The sequence below is a fragment of the Pan troglodytes genome, chromosome 1 (assembly GCF_028858775.2).
Source record: "Pan troglodytes isolate AG18354 chromosome 1, NHGRI_mPanTro3-v2.0_pri, whole genome shotgun sequence".
Lineage (NCBI taxonomy): Eukaryota > Metazoa > Chordata > Mammalia > Primates > Hominidae > Pan > Pan troglodytes.
Genome location: NC_072398.2, coordinates 199,779,875 through 199,798,966, shown reverse-complemented (window position 1 = coordinate 199,798,966; position 19,092 = coordinate 199,779,875). Strand labels below are relative to the sequence as shown.

Here is a 19,092-nt window from a genome sequence, read left to right as displayed (position 1 = left end):
AAATTGTATAATTTAAAAAAGGCCTATCCTTGGAAAGATATGAAAAAAAGGTATGAGTATATAATCCCACTGGGACCTTCTGACTTCTGTACCTTATATACATATTACCCGTTCACCCACATACCTGCCGACACACAAATTAAAACATTCTAAACACTGATTCTTGCACTGTATCCCCAGAAAAGTATCCAGGATATCAAAGGTTGGATGCAGGAATCCATGTCTAAAGCACTGTGTGTCACTTCATTCCACACCCGGAACTGAATTCTCAGGAAGAGCCAAGATGCAAAGGATATTTGAAAGCATAAACTTAAAATGCATTTTATCAGGAAAATAAGTAGGAAGATCTCTAAGGGATTATGAAGCCACATTTGGGAACCCACTGATTTTGTTTGACCTCTGCTTTTTTTTTTTTTTTTTTTTTTGGATGAGTATAGAGAGGGAGAGTGAGTTGCCTAAAGCTACACACCCAGAGTTACAGGCCAGTGCCCCAGGATTTCTTTCTTTTTTATTTTTTTGAGATGGAGTCTCGCTTTGTCACCCAGGCTGAGGTAGAGTGGCGCCATCTGAGCTCACTCCACCTCTGCATCCCAAGTTCAAGTGATTCTCCTTCCTCGGCCTCCCGGCCCTGCCTAATTTTTGTATTTTTAGTAGAGACAGGGTTTCATCATGTTGGCCAGGCTGGTCTCAAACTCCTGACCTCGCGTGATCTGCCCACCTCAGCCTTCAAAAGTGTTGGGATTACAGGCATGAGCCACCGTGCCTGGCCACCCCAGGAATATTTGATAACATCAACATCAAATCATTCCTGCCTGCCCTCATGCAGGGACTTCTCACTTAGAAAGTTCTATAGACCCAATGGGCAGGACAGGAAGATAGAGAAGAAAACACCATCTTTAATCAACCCGCCTGCACAGAAACCAGGAGAGCACTCCCCTCCTTGCAAGGTCCCAGTGAAAAGAGAACCTGGTCCCCTTGCAAAAACCATCTTATAAAAACAAAAGGCTTCAAAGCACCAGTGGCTACACCCGTTGAGTAGAAAGGGGCTTGGGGGAGAGTTGGGGTGAGAGAGGTGAGGGCTGGAGGCAGGGCTGGCCCAGTGAAGGGCAGTAGCTTAGCCTGAGGGAGCTGCCCCCCTCTCAAGCTGTACCCACCAGCTGGGAGCTCCATGCCTGTGGGGGCCAGAGGAACTCCTGGGCCTGGCTGCTTGCAGTTGGGATGGTGGGGTGGGGTTGTCAGCCTCGCTCAGGATATTTTGGCCTTAGAGAGTAGGGAATGATAGATTGGAGGGTAGTGGGAGAGGAGCGGAATGGTCACCACAGACAGGCTCAGGTGTGCAAACCATCTGCACCATCTGGGTGCCCCCCAGTTCCTCCATGTCTCCTGCCCTCCTTTCTAACCCAGGGCCATGCCTCTTTCACAGATGAAATGCTGAGACCTGATCCTCTCTCTATGGACGCACCAGGCAGTGCGTGGGATGCAGCGTCCTCAGGAGTGTCTGTGGAGGGAGGTGGGGAAAGTGTTCTCACCTCTACTTGCCCCCAAGGAAGGGTGAGGGTGCTGGCAATCCCGACTCCCCGACTACTCACACCCCCATCTGCCCCTTCAGAACTCCTTCTGGGCTTGTTAGAGGAGGCTTCTGGCCATTGGATTGGTTGTAAATGCTGGTGATCTGTAAACACTGGAGTCTGGGCAGCGCTGACCAGCATTGCTCCTCTCTGAAACCACAAGCCTTCCAACTGGTGAGGTGGATGGAGCCGTCAGGGGTGAGTGGAGTTGTGGAGGTGATGGGGATACAGTAGAACCAGCCTCAGGGACCTGGAAGGGGGGTGGAGTGACTGAGTTGGGGCCCCACTTTCCTGGAGGAGAGAGCTTGAAAGATTTGCCAAGGGTGGACAGAGGCTGAGTGTAGGAAGGCTTCTCTGTGGGTGGGGCTGAATTTAGGGCTTCATCCATCCAGTTCCCAATAAGAGAACGAATGGGTATATTGCTTTAAGAGAGGCATTGGCAAGTGGTGGCGGTGGTGTGTGAATATGGTGGAGACCACATAGGTCCAAGATGGAGGGGAGCTTGGAAATGGAACTCAGAGAGCAGACACTGGGTTTTACAGTCAGAAACTGCAGAAAGTACACTGTGTTCAAGGCCCATTTCCACCAAAAATCTTAACTGTGTGGCCTCAAGCAAATCACATCTCTGGGCCTCAGTTTTAATGTACTGCAAAATGAGAATTTTAATCCCAGTCTAGCTCAGGGAATTGAGTTAAATGAGAAGTCTAAAAGAGTCCATTTGCTAAGGGATTAATTACTTGAGGTGCGGAAACCGAGGCTCAGAGAGGGCAAGGGCTTTGCTAGACGTCACAGTCAGTGATGGACCTGCGATTAGAACCCAGGAATCCTGCTCTTAGTTCACAGTAGCTTTCCCCAGAGCTGGTGAGTGAGTGTGGTGGGATGGGATGGGTCTGATGTCCTGCTGTTTTTGGACAGGGGGGCAGGATGCTGGGTGAAGAGTGAAAGGGAGAGGCTGGAGAAGAGAGGAAGGCCCCAGCTCACGCCAAGGCTGAGATTAAAAACAAACAAACAAAAACCAAAAAACCCGTGGTGCCCCTCCCCCGCCCCGCCCCACTCCTCCGAAGTCCGGGCTGCGAAGAGCCAAGCTCAAATCCAAGTCCAAGTCCAAGTCCAAGTCCAAATCCACGTCCAAGTCCGCATCTCCAGCTGCAGACCCGGGGTTGGGCACAGGCTGCAGTGAGCGCGCGGGCCACCAGGGGGACGCGCCTGCGCCTTGGCCCGAGCTCGCGGCAGCTGCGGTCAGCCCAGGGCGAGGCGCCGGGGTGGGCGCGGGGCAGAGGCTACCCCGACCTGCGGGAAACAAAGGCAGGTTAGGGAGAGTGGATCCCAAAAGTATGGGGGCGGAGAGACCCGGTTGCCCTGCCCACTCCTCCATCCCCTCCTTTTCGCAACCCCGACGCCCAGGCCGCCCCAAGCCAGCAGGGGGCCGTGACCCACGTGTATAGAGGCTGCAGCTGTAAATGCGACGTCTTCTGGGGCGCCTGGTATCCGTAGGAGTCAAAGCCGCCGATGAAGTCAACTGCGGAAGAGGGGCGGCGCATGTTAGGGATCGGCGGCGGGGGCGAGGAGAGGGAGACTGGGTCCTGAAGGGGAAGAATCTGAGGGCAGGACTCCCACCCTAGGAAGCAGAGCCAGAGAAGCCATGAGGAGGGGAGGGGCGAGGGTCAGACCCCGTGCAGGGCCTGGGGCGGGGCTTCGGCTGGACCCTGAGGGATGGGCCTCTGGGGGTCTGGAGGCGGCGAGGCCGGGCCAGCTGAGGGTCAGGCCCCAGTCCTTAAGGCTTGGGCCTGGGAGGCCGGGCAGTCCTATGGGAGAGAAGGCTCTCGGGGGCGGGGCTAGAGCCTCTAAACGGGACAAGACCTCTGATAGGGGTGGGGCGAGATTGGGGAAGGGGGTGCTGGGGCCAGGGACTGGGCACCTGGACGTCTGGACCCCAGCCTGGAACGGGCTGGTATGCAGAGCCTTCCATACCAGCCGCCTCTTCCCCTCGAAAGGGGCCCGTGGCCGACCCTGGGCTCCCTCCCGCCGGGGCCAGTCACAGGCCTCTGTCCAGGGTGCTGAAGGCGCAGGGCCAGATTCCCCACTTCCCCAGGGGCGCCTTACTCACAGCTGTCCTCCTCCTCCAGGAACACTTTGCTCACGTAGCAGGCGAACACGAAGCCGAACAGCTGGGAGTGGAGATGACACGTCAGGGAGGAAGGAGGAGTGGGAACCTCTTCCTCCACCCCCTGCCGGGCCCTGTACGCCCTGACTGGCAAGGGAGGAGGCATGCCAGGATGAAGGCAAACTGTAACAACTTCCAATTAAATGTTTTCACCTTAAAGTCAAACATACATGGTCTAACGCTTCTGAAAGTGTAACTTGAGACAAGTAATCATTTTACCTCTTTGAGCCTCAGTTTTCCCACTTGGACTTGGGCAATACCTTATGGCTTGTTAAGAAGAAAGAGGATTATGTGACTTTGTGGGTACAAAGTGCCTAGGACAGGGCTGGCCCTTCTAGAAACAGGAACTACTCCTATCTTGGAGTTTCTTTCTTTCTTTTTTTTTTCTTCCCTTCCCTTCCCTTCCTTTCCTTCTTTCTTTCAGACAGGGTCTCACTCTGTCACCCAGGCTGTAGTGCAGTGCTGCAATCATGGCTCACTTCAGCTTCAACCTCCTGGGCTCAAGTGATCCTCCTGCCTCAACCTCTCAAGTAGCTGGGTCCACAGGCATGAGGCATCACGCCCACTGGGGTCACTTTCTTATTCTCACAACTCTGAGGCTGGTATTGTCATTCTTTTTTGTGAATAAGGAAACAAGCTCCGAGAAGGCCGGTGACTTGTCCAAAGTCACATAGTGGGTGTATTGAGCACTTAAACCCAGGATTGATTCATAGTCTGATGCCTCATCCTACTCACTAAACCTGTTCACTCTCTGCACAGGGGCTGGGGCAGCGGTGAGGGAAGACGGTACAGGATATGGAAACAGATCCAGACAAAAGGACAGACAGGCGGAAGACCTAGGTTCATTCCCTCTTTTTTTTTTTTTTTTTTTTTTTACAGAGTTTCGCTCTTGTTGCCCAGGCTAGAGTACAATGGTGCAATCTTGGCTCACCGCAACCTCCACCTCCTGGGTTCAAGCAATTCTCCTCCCTCAGCCTCCTGAGTAGCTGGGATTACAGGCATGTGCCACTATGCCTGGCTAATTTTGTATTTTTAGTAGAGACGGGGTTTCTCCATGTTGGTCAGTCTGGTCTTGAACTGCTGACCTCAGGTGATCCACCAGCCATGGCCTCCCAAAGTGCTGGGATTGCAGGCGTGAGCCACCGCGCCCAACCCATCCCCTCAACCAGAGCTAAAGAAAGGGATCGGGAAGTGTGTGTAGGGTGGGGGACAGAAGGACTTACTGCCAGGAAGATCTGCAGGGCGCTGCTGAGGGCTTCAATGTAGGGATAGTCAAGCAGGCAGCCAGTGACAGAGATGACATGGTGGTCCTCCAGAGCCAGGCGGGAGTTCAGAACAGGTGTCACCAGGCAGCCTGGCCCATTCTCCATCCACCAGGAGCGGTGCAGGGATGTGTTGAAGGTCATGATGAAGTCCCGGTCCTGGGGGCAAAGGGGCCTGGGATACTGAGTGTGAGGGAGAGGGACGGGGGAGCTACTCCCCCAGCCCAGGAAGACTATATTGATCGGTGAAGGGATTCAGGGAGCCTGCACCTGCAAGTCCATATTTGACCAACAGGTGGCACTTAATGACCACATAGGCCTCACTCTTTTGTCACTGAGATGGGAAGGGGTTTGTGTGGACTCACAGGGGCCTCAGAATTTTCAGAGCTGGAAGGAACATTAACAATTTCCCAGCCACAGGTGAAATCCTCAGTACCAGCCCCTTAACAGCCCATTCAGTATCTCCACTGCTCCCCCTGTGTGCGACCCTGGGCGAGCCTCTCCTCTGGGGCCTTGGTCTCCACATTTATTAAATGGAGAAGGGGCTGGCCTAGATCAGAAGTTCTTACCCAGGGTGTGTACCCATGTGCCCATCCATGCAGTCACTCATTCAACAGATAAATACTCACTGCCTGCCGACCAGGGGCCAAGCACTCAGATGTGTGACCTTATTTTATCCCCTCAGCAACCACATGAAGTTGCAGTTGCTATTATGTCCACTTACTAGATGAGGAAACTGGGGCTCAGAGAGGATCAGCCACTTGCCCAGGGTAATACAGCTAGAAGGTTTTAGAGCTGGGATTTGAATCTAGCAGGGTCAAACTACAAAGCCAATGCTCTTAAATTCACATATTTTGCCTCCTTTATATCTAAAAATAGAAGTTGTGTCTCTCTGGGCTTGCTCTTATTCAAGCGAAACAGTCCTACTTTATGGTCTGCTCAATCTTCCCTGAACAAACTCTAACTAGTCTCTTTCCCTTCTGAAAAATATTGATCAGAATTAACCCAAATCTTTGTGGTCTAAGCACTACAAAGTGCATGGCATTTTCACCTCCCTTGCTCTGAATACTCTACCTCTATTAGCGGGGCCTAAGAGTAGCTTTCTGGACTCCCACATACTGTTGGTTTTTACTGAGCTTGTGATCAACTGGGACCCCTGGCTCATCTTCACATGGACTGCTCTTCAGCCTTATCTGCTCCATCATTGTGTTTGAGGAAGCCAGAAATAAATTGTGTAGGTAGGAATTGGGGCACACAGATTATTTGGGCATGTAAGGAGAGAGAGACTTCTTCAAGACATGATGCTCTGGTCCTATACCACAGTACCCTTAGGGCAGGGGATGGGAATGGTCAGGCTCTGCCCTATGGCACTGCCAGGTCTGAGGCTTACCTGGGACAGCTGTCCAACCTCCAAGTAGAAGCAGATGATAAACGCATTCCAGCCAACCCAGAGCACCAGCCAGGCTGCATACTGGGGAAAGCAGAGGTGGGATCAGGGTGGGGCCTGGGGAGTGGGGGATGGGGAGTGTCAATGGAGACAGAGCTCAGGGATGAGGAGATCTGGGCAGGGAAAATTATGAGAATACCTCACTCAGAGAGCACAGTGTAGCTTACAAATCATTTACACACCCATCAGGCCTTACAACAGCCCTGCAAGGTCGGCACTGCCCTCTTTTAGAGAGAACTAACTTAAAGCTGAAAGGAAGTTTAAGGCTTCTAAGATCACACAGCTAGGAGGAGGTAGGGCTGCCACTCAAATCAAGTTCTCTGATAGCTAATCCCATCCACTGTGCTAACAACATCCTCTAGACCAGCTGTCTCTAGAATACTGGAATCATTCAAGGATGTTTGTCAAAAATGCAGATTCTTGGGTCCTACCTCTAGACCTACTGATTCTGAATTTCTAGGGATGTTTAAAAGGGATTGCTTAAGCAATCCCTAGGAGATTGTGACTCAGATGACACTTTCAGAAACATGTTCCAGGTGGTAAGCCACTAGAGGGCGAGGACTCTGCCTGCCTGGCTCACCACTGCAATGCCAATGCCTAGCACAGAATAGCTGGATGAACCCATTAAGACTATAGGAAATGGGCCAGGTGCAGTGGCTCATACCTGTAGTCCTAGCACTTTGGGAGGCTGAGGTGGGCAGATCATTTGAGCTCAGGAGTTCAAGACCAGCCTGGGCAATATGGAGAAAACCCATATTAAAAAAAAAAAAAAAAAAAGAGGCCAGGCGCAGTGGCTCACGCTTGTAATCCCAGCACTTTGGGAGGCCAAGGTGGGCAGATCACCTGAGGTTGGGAGTTTGAGACCAGCCTGACCAACATGGATAAACCCTATCTCTATTAAAAATACAAAATTAGCCAGGCATGATGGCACATGCCTGTAATCCCAGCTACTCGGAAGGCTGAGGCAGGAGAATCGCTTGAACCTGGGAGGTGGAGGTTGTGGTAAGCTGAGATCATGCCACTGGACTCCAGCCTGGGCAACAAGAGCGAAACTCCGTCTCAAAAAAAAAAAAAAGTCTTAATTCTTTTGTGTTTTTGTTTTTGTTTTGTTTTGTTTTTTTAAGACAAGATTTCGGTCTGTCACCCAGGCTGGAGGGCAGTGGATGCTGGGAACTTTAGACCAAAAGAGACAGGAGGTTATCCTGCAGCCTTGTGCCTGAGTATGTGTGTGACATCTTCTCACATGGCTGTGGCTGGAGTCTGGGTATAAGGGAACCAGGGCAGGTGGAGGCAGGATCATGGATGGGGCCTGGAGAAAGGCTGGGGTGAGCAGACCAAACTGAGACCCCAAGCATAGAACGGGAGTCCAGCCTGGGCCCTGGATGCCCTCACTCCATCACTTTCCTTCCTCCCTTCCTTGCTCTATAAATTGTACTTGAATGACACAGGTCAATGTGCCCCGCTCCAGCAATCTTTCCATCTGTCTGGAAGGAGAGGGCTGGGATGGGAGGGACTGGGAGCAGCAATGCTGGAGCAGCAATGCTAGGTCAGCACTGAGGCCCCTGGGCCCCTCAGTTTTCCCACATCCCGAATGTGGCCACCTCTGGGGAGAACAGCATTCCACCCACGGTAGTGAGCTGGAAAGGAGGTTAGGGTCGATTTGAGATCTGGATGCTTCTACCCAAGTCCTGTGCCTGCAATTCTAGTGGCTGTCACATGGCAGATAGTGTTGTTGACAGTGGTGTCTGGGGCTTTCCTGAGAACTGGAGAGAAGTGTTCTCTTATGTCAGATGAGAGAGAGCCTTGTTAGGGTCCTGCTCACCTGGCTTCTGGGAGCTGAGCCTGTGGAGGTGGCGAGAGAAGTCCTAGAATGAGTGTGTGTGGGCTCTGGAGGCAGCATGACATTGCATGTCATTGTGATTGTAGGTGTCAAGCATGTATGTAGTAAATCTAGTGAAAAGCCTTTTCCCTCAAGAGAGCCATGTGAAGAGGTCACTGAGGAACAGCAGGGAATATGGGTGAATCTAGCTGAAGGCAGGAGTTTGACAGAGACTATCAGGGACCAGGACTTGGGAAGAGGCTGTCGGGGAGGAGGAGAGAGACCCAGACTCCTGGGGCTGGAGTGCAGGGAGGCACTGACCTCAAAGCCACACTAGCTGCTCCAGAACACATCCTTGATGTACATTGGGCAAGAGAGACAAATGCCAAGCCTTCCTGAAGCTTCTTGAGAAACTAAATAAGATGAAGCCCATCCCTCCTGTGTCCTTGCGCCCACCCCTTCCTGAGGCCGTGTGGTGCCGCAGCAGGAGCCTTCACTGTTGATCTGATGTTCTAATCCTGCCTTGCTTTCATTAGCTGTGTGACCTTAGGAAGACTCGCAACCTTTCTGAGCTTCAGTTTCCTCATCTGGAAAATGGAGCTGTTAAGGTCTACCTCACAGGGCTATTGTAGACATGAGATGAAGCATGTGAAATTTAGCAGCGTGCCTGGCACATGCCAGGCACTCACTACATGATCCATTTTGTTTATATTTGGATTATTTCCCTAAAAAATTCTTCAGGAAAAAAAACCCCTTGTCTCCTCTGTGCAAAGAAGCATTGGGCTGTGCACATTCACCCCATCTTGTTTTGGGTGGAGCCAAGACCAGTGCCCCAGTGTTGGGGGGCAGTTCTGGTTTTGAGGAGCAGGGAGGGGTGGAGTGGGCAGGGGTGAGGAGAGGAGTTGGCTTGGGAAGGGGCTAGGTGAGCCGTACCAGGATGAGGTACCGGGAGCGGTACTGCACGGTGCCAAAGATGCCCAGGATGACTGCCATGATGTGCAGGAAGTTGGCTAGGATGGGAGCCCACTGGTAGCCCAGGAAGTCAAAGATCTGCCGCTCCAGCGCAGCCACCTGTGGAAGAGACAGGCTGAGGCCACTGTCACCCCCCTGAAAGGGAAGGACAGGGATTCCTGCTTGACCTTGGGGAGCAGGTGGCACCAGTTACCATGGTGATGAGGCATAAGTCTCAGAACAATCCAGTCCTTCACTACCAAAGGGATGCTGGGGGGTCCTTAAGCCTGATCATCACTTTGGGGTGGGCTGAAAGGTGATAGGAGTGAGGGTTCAGAACACCTTCCTCCCTGCCAAGGAGGCCCTTCCCTCTAGCGGCTCAAGCTCCTGCACCTTCTCCATGTGGAGAAGATGGTGGGATCAGAATCCAGACTGCCACCCCTAGCCTTGGAGGGCAAGGAAGTCCTGGAGCCCGAGTCACCTCTTCCAAGGATCCCCATCTGGAGCTTGCCCTGGCCCATGGCATTCCTGGGCTACAGAGAAGGAATGCTTTTCACTCCCCTTCCCTGAAGGAGCTGGAATAGATTGCAAAATTGGCCTCGAATCCTCCTCTTCCTATTTCCATGCTCTTCAGTAGTGCCCTTCCACACTAATGCTGTGCTTGCCCATGCGACTTGCTTTGCCTAAAGGGACTTTGGCAAACACGATGCAAACCATGTTTGAAAAAGGCTTGAAAAATGCATGCATCCAGTCTGGGCAACGTGGTGAAACCCCGTCTCAACAAAAAATACAAACCATTGCCAGGTGTGGTGGTGCGCACCTGTAGTCCCAGCTATTCGGGAGGCTTAGGTGAGAGAATCTCTTGAGCCCAGCAGGCGGAGGTTGCAGTGAGCCAAGATCATGTCACTGCACTCCAGCCTGGGCGACAGAGTGAGACCCCGTCTCAAAAAAAAAGAAAAGAAAAGAAAAAAAAAAAACGGCGTTCATTGGAGCTTGCCCACTTGCTTCACTTGTAACAAGACCACCTTGTGAACAAGACCCAGCTGACCTGCTGGAGGATGAGAAGCCACAGGGAGGAGAGCGAAGGCACCCCGGCTAATAGCCCATCAGCCATCAACCATGTGAGCGAGGCCATGCTAGATCACCCTGGGTCACTAGCTGACCACAGACACATAGTCCAGACCAGAAGAATCTCCCAGCTGACCCACAGAATCATGAACTAAATAAAATGGTCGTTTATTTTTTATTTCTAAATATTTATTATCATTATTTTTAAACAGAGTCCCGCTCTTTCGCCCAGGCTGTAGTGCAGTGGAGCTATCTCAGCTCACTGCAACATCCGCCTGCCAGGTTCAAGCAATTCTCCTGCCTCAGCCTCCCGAGTAGCTGGGACTACAGGCACCTGCCACCATACGCAGCTAATTTTTGTATTTTTAGTACAGGCAGAGTTTCACCATGTTGGCCAGGCTGGTCTTGAACTCCTGACCTCAAATGATCCACCCACCTCAGCCTCCCAAAGTGCTGGGATTATAGGCGTGAGCCACCGCGCCCAGCCAAATTTTGCTTTAAAGAACCACCTCCTACCACTCTGTCCACATGGCTTGAGTGGGGCTGACTCATTTCTAGTTTCTGGGGTGGGCAGGTAAGCCAAGTCTAGCCAAATAATCAAAGACAATGATGAATTTAGGGATAGGCACTCACCCCATGCTCTGCCCCTGAGAATCACCCTAGATATTTGCTGGAACAATCGGAACAGAGCTGCTATCCTGCCAGGATACCTGAATGGGTGTGGTGTGAGCTTGGAGCTGTTGGTGGCTGCCTTGGCCACCTCAGGTGGATGGCCCGCCTGAGGAGAAAGCCATAGCTAAGGTACAGAGAGAGTGTGTGTGGGAGGAAGACTGAACACACAAGGGAATGTCCTGAGCCATCTTTCAGGCCTCTGAATACAGCCATGCCTAAAGCTGGTTCTCCCTCCTTGTCCTGCCGATTTTTGTCATTTGCAACAAAGAGTCCTAACTACAACAGAAGAGGAGAGAAGAGGGTCTGGCTGGGGAGCGGGAGGGAATATTCAGATAAAGTGAGAAGATATAAGAAGCCTTTTTCCAGGCAGGGAGGCAGGAGGAGGTGGAGCTGATGCTACCACACAGATGGCAAGGCTTGGGCAGAGACCAAGGAAGCTGCAGGCTTGGGTAAGGTGGTGAGGGAAGCCTGGTGGTGCCAGGCCCAACCTTGGCATTTACCCACTTGGCACCAGCCTGCCTCTTGTCGGTGACTCCCCTCCCAGGGATCTGCAGGTTGTAAAGCTCAACTCTCACTGGATGCTCCTTGGCAGAAAGGCAGAGCTGGAATCATTATTTCATTTTGAGGAAAGAGAACATGAGGCTCAGAGAGGGGAAGTGACTTGTCCAAGGTCACACAGCAGGTTGGTGGCAGAATAGGCCTTTCTCAGCCACCTGTCCCATCTTGGCACCACCTTTTCCCATCTTGGCACTGGTAAGGGAGTCAAGAGGTGTAAGTTGTGGTGGGAAGTCTGCCTCTGACTCCTGGGCGACTTTGGGCAGCCCACTTTCCCCGCTGGGTTTGGGGCTCCTCTTCCATGCATGGAAGTCACTGGACTAGGTAATCTCCAAGGGCCCTTCCAGCCTTGACTTCCATCAGCTGCTGGCCTTGGGGGAGAAACTCCCCAGGCTTGTCCAGGGGCCTCTGCCATGGTCTCTGTCTGCTGCTCCTATCCCACACTTCCACTACTCCACTCTTCCTCCTTCCACCCTGACTCTGCCTGGCCTTGGGAGCCTTGGTGTTCTGGGGTCCAGCTTGATGTTCTTGACTCAGCTGTTACCTGGCCCTAAGGGAGAAGGTCTCCATCAGAGGACGGAGGAGGCTGTGACAGAGCAATCCAGGCTCATGGTGCAGCTGAGGAGGCACCCTGCCAAATATTTCCACCTAAGGCTGGGCGCAGTGGCTCACGCCTGTAATCCCAGCACTTTGGGAGGCCAAGGTCGGCGGACCACTTGAGGTCAGGAGCTCAAGACCAGCCTGGCCAACATGGTGAAACTCCATCTCTACTGAAAATACGAAAGTTAGCTGGGCGTGGTGGCACATGCCTGTATTCCCAGCAGATTGGGAGGCTGAGGGAGGAGAATTGCTTGAGCCTGGGAGGCAGAGGCTGCAGTGAGCCAAGATCGCGCCACTGTACTCCAGCCTAGGTGACAGAGCAAGACTCTGTCTCAAAAAAAAAAAAAAAAAAAAATCCACCTAAGAGGTGATATCATCTCCAGCCAAAGTGGCACCCACTCAAACCCCCTCTGTTCTCTGTGACCTTATTGATAGAAAACAGAGAGAGGTTTTTTTTTTTTTTTTTTTTTAAAGCAGTAGCAGATTTGTAGTCATTTAAACTCAGATTCAAATTCCAGCTCTGCTGTGTGACTTAGGGCAAGTCACTTTCCCTCTCTGAATCTATTTCTTCAACTATAAATAGAGAAGATAATCCCTCTCTTGAGAAGTTGTTGTGGGGATATAGAGATATCACATAAACTAACAGACAATTAGACTTGATACATAGTGGCTAATTAATAGAAGGCTTAACAGTCTAAGCTTCTTAGTTTGGCACTGAGGGCCCACTAGGATCTGGCTCAATCCTGTATTTCCCATCAGCTCCTGCCCCCAAGAGGCTGTAACAACAGTTAAAGTCCTACCTTCATTTGCCTTTGCCTTATTTTTTATTTTATATTTTATTTTGAGAAAGAGTCTTGCACTTTTGCCCAGGTTGGGGTGCAATGTGGTGATCACAGCTCACTGTAACCTCAAATTCCTGGGCTTAAGGCATCCTCCTGCCTCACCTCCCTAGTAGCTGGGACTACAGGCATGTGCCACCGCATCTGGGTAATTTTAAAATATTTTGTAGAGATTGGGTCTCACTATGTTGCCCTGAGTAGTCTTGAACTCCTGGCCTCAATTAATCTTCTTGCCTTGGCCTCCCAAAATGCTGGGATTACAGACATAAGCCACTGCGCCGGGCCTCCCTTTGGCTTTACCCAAGTCCTCCTTAGTTTTCACAGTGTAGCTCAGTTCCCTCTTTTGGTAGGAAGGCCTCCCTGACTGGCCCACAGGCACTGCTCTCTCCACTTGACATGGAGTGGGGGCTGTTCTTCCCACTCTCAGCATGGCTCTGGCCTTCCTTCATCCTCACACCCAACAATCATTCACTCATTTATCTATAACCAGCTAGACCCATTTATCCATCCATCCCACATCTGACATGCCCTCACCCAGCCAGGGTTCATCCCTTATTTATTCACAGAACGTTTAGTCTATGTCAGGCTTTGTGCTAGCTCTGGGATGCAGAAGTGAAGAAGTTGGGGTCCCTGCCCTTTGGGAACTCAGGACCCACTTAGTAGAGGAGGGGACAGGAAATCAGTACAAACCAGGGTATTCAGGGCTGTGACCCAGGCCTGAAAAAGGCCGTCTCTTCCTCCGATGGTGAGTGCAGATTTAAATAATTTTTTTTTTTTTTTGAGATGGAGTCTCGCTCTGTCGCCCAGGCTGGAGTGCAGTGGCGTGATATCAGCTCATTGCAAGCTCCACTTCCAGGGTTCACGCCATTCTCCTGCCTCAGCCTCCCGAGTAGCTGGGACTACAGGCGCATCCCACCATGCCCAGTGGATTTTTGTATTTTTTGTAGAGAACAGGGTCTCGCCCTGTTGCCCAGCCTGGTCTCATACCCTCCTGGGCTCATGTGATCCACCCACCTTGGCCTCCCAAAGTGCTGGGATTACAGGCGTGAGCCACCGTGCCTGGCCTAAATATATCTTTTTAAAAATTTAGATGCAGCCTGGGTATAGTCACTCATGCCTGTAATCCCAACACTTTGGGAGGCCAAGGCCAGAGGATGGCTTGAGGCCAGGAGTTTGGGACTAGCCTTGGCAACATAGTGAGATCCCATCTCTATTAAAAAAAAAAAATCAGATTCAGTGTCTTATAAACAATCTCAATTTTATTTTATTATTTATTTATTTATTTATTTATTTGAGACGGAGTCTCGCTCTGTCTCCCAGGCTGAAGTGCAGTGGCGTGATCTCGGCTCACTGCAAGCTCCGTCTCCCAGGTTCACACCATTCCCCTGCCTCAGCCTCCCAAGTAGCTGGGACTACAGGCGCCCGCCACCACGCCCAGCTAATTTTTTGTACATTTAGTAGAGACGGGGTTTCACCATGTTAGCCAGGATGGTCTCCATCTCCTGACTTTGTGATCCACCCGCCTCAGCCTCCCAAAGTGCTGGGATTACAGGCGTGAGCCACCGCGCCCGGCAACAATCTCAATTTTAAAGTTATTATTTTTTATTAGAAAACCAAGTCAAGGCCGGTGCAGTGGCTCACACTTGTAATACCAGCACTTTGGGAGGCCAAGGTGGGTGGATCTCGAGGTCAGGAGTTCTAGATCAGCCTAGCCAACATGGGGAAAACTCGTCTCTACTAAAAACACAAAAAATTAGATGGGCGTGGTGGCACGCACCTGTAATCCCAGCTACTCAGGAGGCTGAGGCAGGAGAATTACTTGAACCCGGGAGGTGGAGGTTGCAGTGAGCCGAGATCGTGCCCTTGCACTCCAGCCTGGGTGATAGTGTGAAATTTGGTCTCAAAACAAACAAACAAACAAACACCAAGTCAAATATTACAGGACTTCTGCTTGTGTAGCAGTTACATGCAGCTAATTAACAAATAATAATAAGGACAAAATAAGAGGAATACCTTTCCCACCTGGTTGCGTCAGCTCCGAAACACTAATCTGAGGGCTGTGGTGATTGTAAATCATAACTGGCCTTGCTGTGTCTTTGTTACTTAGAAGGCAGGAACTGTGCAGAGGCAACAGCAATCTACTCCTTTGCAAAAATTGCAAATGCATGTGCACTGGGGGAAAAATTCCTTCCTTCGTTTGGAGATATTTTTACCTAGTGAGCTGCAAGCCAAGCCAAGATAGCTTCTTGAATCCCTCTCCTAAGTGAGCTGGGGTGAAAGTTCCTGGGGACAGTGGATACAGACTTCTCCCTGATCTCCCGCCAGGGGAAGGCTGGCCACCACCCCACTCAGTTACTTTTTCTAAAATACAAATCTCATCCCAGCCACACAGAATGAGCCCCCTGACTGTAGTCCCAGAGTGACAGATGAAAACATGTCACCCAGGCCTCACATCTCTGTCTTCACCTGCCAATGCTCACAGAGGAAGCCCCACATTCCTGCCCATCAGTCCTCTCTGCCTTTGATCTCTGTTCTCCCCTGACCCAGCTCTTTCTTTTTCCTTTTCTTTTCTTTCACTTCCCTTCCCTTTTTCTTTCCTTCTTTCCTTTTTTTTCTTTCCTTCCTTCCTTTTTTTTTTTTTTTTGATGGAGTTTCACTCGTCACCCAGGCTGGAGTGCAATGGCGTGATCTCGGCTCACTGCAACCTCCGCCTCCTGGGTTCAAGCGATTCTCCTGCCTCAGCCTCCTGAGTAGCTGGGATTACAGGTGTGTGCCTCCATGACCTGCTAATTATTGTATTTTTAGTAGAGACGGGGTTTCTCCATGTTGGTCAGGCTGGTCTCAAACTCCCGACCTCAGGTGATTTGCCTGCCTCGGCCTCCCAAAGTGCTGGGATTACAGGCGTGAGCCCCTGCACCTGGCCTGCTTTCTTTTTTCTTTTCATTTCCTTTCCTTTTCCTTCCTTCCTTTTCTCTCTCTCTCTCTCTTTTTTTTTTTTTTTTTTTGAGACAGAGTCCCATTCTGTCACCCAGGCTGGAGTGCAGTGGCGGGATCTCAGCTCACCGCAATCTCCGCCTCCCAGGTTCAAGCGATTCTCCTGTCTCAGCCTCCTAAGTAGTTGGGATTACAGGCGAGTGCCACCATGCCCAGCTAATTCTTGTATTTTCAGTAGAGATGGGGTTTCACCATGTTAGTCATGGCTTGTCTCGAACTCCTGACCTCATAAGCCACCCGCCGCAGCCTCCCAAAGTGTTGGGATTACAGGCGTGAGCCACCGCGCCTGACTCTTTCTTTTTTTTTTTCTTCTCTTTCTCTCTCTTCTCTATATATTCCTTCCTCCTTTTTTTTTTTTTTTTTTTTTTTGAGTCTCACTCTGTTGCCCAGGCTGGAGTGCAGTGGTGCGATCTAGGCCCACTTGCAACCTCCGCCTCCTGGGTTCAAGCTATTCTCCTGCCTCAGCCTTCCCAGTAGCTGCAATTACAGGCACCCGCCACCATGCCCGGCTTAATTTTTTGTATTTTTTGGTGGAGACGGGGTTTCACCATGTTGGCCAGGCTGGTCTTGAACTCTCGACCTCAGGTGATCCACCTGCCTCAGGCTCCCAAAGTGCTGGAATTACAGGCATAAGCCACCGCGCCTGGCCTTTCTTTCTTTCTGCCTTGCCTTGCCTTGCCCTGCCCTGCCGCCGCGGCTGGCCCCCGCCACCTGCACTCTGGATCTAGCTCCTCCTGTCTTCTCAGGAGCCCACACCATCCACAGTCCCTTCTCTCTTGTAAACATAGCCTCTCCCTCTCCCCAGATCCTTCTCACTGGCTCTTAACAAGCTCAAAGCCTCTCCCATTAAAAAAAGAAAAAAAAAGTGTCTGGGTATAATGGCTCATGCCTGTAATCCCAGCACTTTGAGAGGCCCAGGTGGGTAGACTGCTTGAGCTCAGGAGTTTGAGACCAGCCTGGGCAACATGGCATAAAGCCCCACCTCTACAAAAAATACAAAAACTCAGCCGGGCGTGGTGGTGCACACCTGTGGTCCCAGCTACTTGAGAGACTGAGGTGGGAGGATTGCTTGAGCCCAGCAGGCTGAGGCTACAGTGAGCTGTGATAGCCTACCTGTCTCAAAAAAAAAAAAGCTTCTTACCACCTTGCAGCTGATATCAGCCTTATCTATCTCAACACTCTCACCCCCAAAACTACATAAAAGGTCTCCATGGCCTTCCCTGCCACTCAGTCTGCCAGAGTGACTTTCTGCTTGGCCACTGAAACAGTTCTTACTGAGGTCACTGGCGATCTCCTTGTCATTAAATTCAGCAGATAAGGCCGGGTGATGTGGCTCAGGCCTGTAATCCCAGCACTTTGGGAGACCGAGGTGGGTGGATCACTTGAGGTCAAGAGTTTGAGACCAGCCTGGCCAACATGGTGAAACCCCGCCTCTACTAAAAATACAAAAATTGGCCGGGTGCGGTGGCTCACGCCTGTAATCCCAGCACTTTGGGAGGCCGAGGCGGGCGGATCACGAGGTCAGGAGATCGAGACCATCCTGGCTAACACGGTGAAACCCTGTCTCTACTAAAAATACAAAAAATTAGCCAGGCCTGGTGGCAGGTGCCTGTAGTCCCAGCTACTCGGGAGGCTGAGACAGGAGAATGGCTTGAACCCAGGAGGCGGAGCCTGCAGTGAGCTGAGATCGTGCCACTGCACTCCAGCCTGGGCAACAGAGTGAGACTCTGACTCAAAAAAAAAAAAAAATAGAAAAATTAGCCGGGCATGGTGGTGGGCAACTGTAATTCCAGCTACTAGGGAGGCTGAGGCAGGAGAATCACTTGAATCAACCTCCACCGGGAGGTGGGGGTTGCAGTGAGCCAAGATCACACCAGTGCACTCAGCCTGGGCGACAGAGTGAGATTCCATCTCAAAAATAAATAAATAAATAAATAAATAATAAACTCAGCAGATGAATTTCAGTCCTCATCTTACCTGACCTCAATTGCCCTCTCTCCTGCCAGCAGCACTCTTTTCTGGCTTTTGCCCCATGGCACCGTCCCAGAGGCAGGATGACCTAGTGGTCAGGAGCAAAGCCTGAGTCAGAATCCTGGTGTGCTGGTTATTATACAACTCTTGGCACGGCACTAACCTTCCTGTGCCTGTTTTTTGGTTAACAAAATGGGTATGATTCACAGTATCTTCCTCATAGGGTTGCGAGAAGAGTCAGTATTATTTAAAATTATATTTTCCTGCAAAACTCCCTACCTCCCTCCTTCCTTTATTTTTTCCACAGTGCTTATGATTGGATTTTTACTTTTTTTTTTTTTTTTTTTTTTTTGAGACAGAGTCTCACTCTGCCTCCCAGGCTGGAGTGCAGTGGCACAATCTCAGCTCACTGCGAGCTCTGCCTCCCAGGTTCACGCCATTCTCCTGCCTCAGCCTCCCGAGTAGCTGGGACTACAGGCACCCACCACCACGCCCGGCTAATTTTTTGTATTTTTAGTAGAGACGGGGTTTCATCGTGTTAGCCAGGACGGTCTCGATCTTCTGACCTCGTGATCCGCCCGCCTCAGCCTCCAAAAGTGCTGGGATTACAGGCGTGAGCTACCACGTCTGGCCTAATTTTTTGTATTTTTAGTAGAGATGGGGTTTCACCATGTTGGTCAGGTTGGTCTCGACCTCCTGACCTTGTGATTTGCCCACCTTGGCCTCCCAAAGTGCTGGGATTACAGGCATGAGCCACCGTGCCCAGCCTTTTTTTTTTTTTTTTTTTTTTCCTGAGATGGAGTCTAGCTTCGTCGCCCAGGCTGGAGTGCAGTGGCGCGATCTCGGCTTGCTGCAACCTCTGTCTCCCGGGTTCAAGCGATTCTCCTGCCTCAGCCTCTGGAGTAGCTGGGATTACAGGCACCTGCCACCAAGCCCAGCTAATTTTTATATTTTTAGTAGAGATGGGGTTTCACCATTTTGGCCAGGCTGGTCTCAAACTCCTGACCTCAAGTGATCTGCCCACCGTGGCCTCCCAAAGTGTTGGGATTACAGGCATGAGCCACTGCACCTGGTGGCTTTTTACTTTTTATTTTTATTTTTTTGAGATGGGATTTTCGCTTTGTCATCCAGCTGGAGTGCAGTGGTGTGATCACGGCTCACTGCAGCCTTGAACTCCTTGGC

General features: G+C 51.1%; 1 protein-coding gene across 3 annotated transcripts in view; it reads right to left on the bottom strand.

Annotated features, from left to right (window-relative positions):
• Window positions 1–876: 876 nt before the first annotated feature.
• NKAIN1 (sodium/potassium transporting ATPase interacting 1) overlaps window positions 877–19,092 on the bottom strand; it is a 64,394-nt gene continuing 46,178 nt past the window's right edge. For 2 of the 3 annotated variants that reach the window (XM_063783578.1, XM_016957885.4), the window contains exons 2-7: window positions 9,194–9,331; window positions 6,385–6,465; window positions 4,956–5,153; window positions 3,676–3,736; window positions 3,006–3,087; window positions 877–2,858 (exon numbers count right to left, since the gene is read on the bottom strand). In XM_063783578.1, coding sequence (XP_063639648.1) covers window positions 2,849–2,858; window positions 3,006–3,087; window positions 3,676–3,736; window positions 4,956–5,153; window positions 6,385–6,465; window positions 9,194–9,253 — 492 coding nt within the window. In that variant the 5' untranslated portion in view covers window positions 9,254–9,331 and the 3' untranslated portion in view covers window positions 877–2,848. The remainder of the gene's footprint in view (window positions 2,859–3,005; window positions 3,088–3,675; window positions 3,737–4,955; window positions 5,154–6,384; window positions 6,466–9,193; window positions 9,332–19,092) is intronic. The other variant, XM_016957891.4, reaches the window with a different exon arrangement.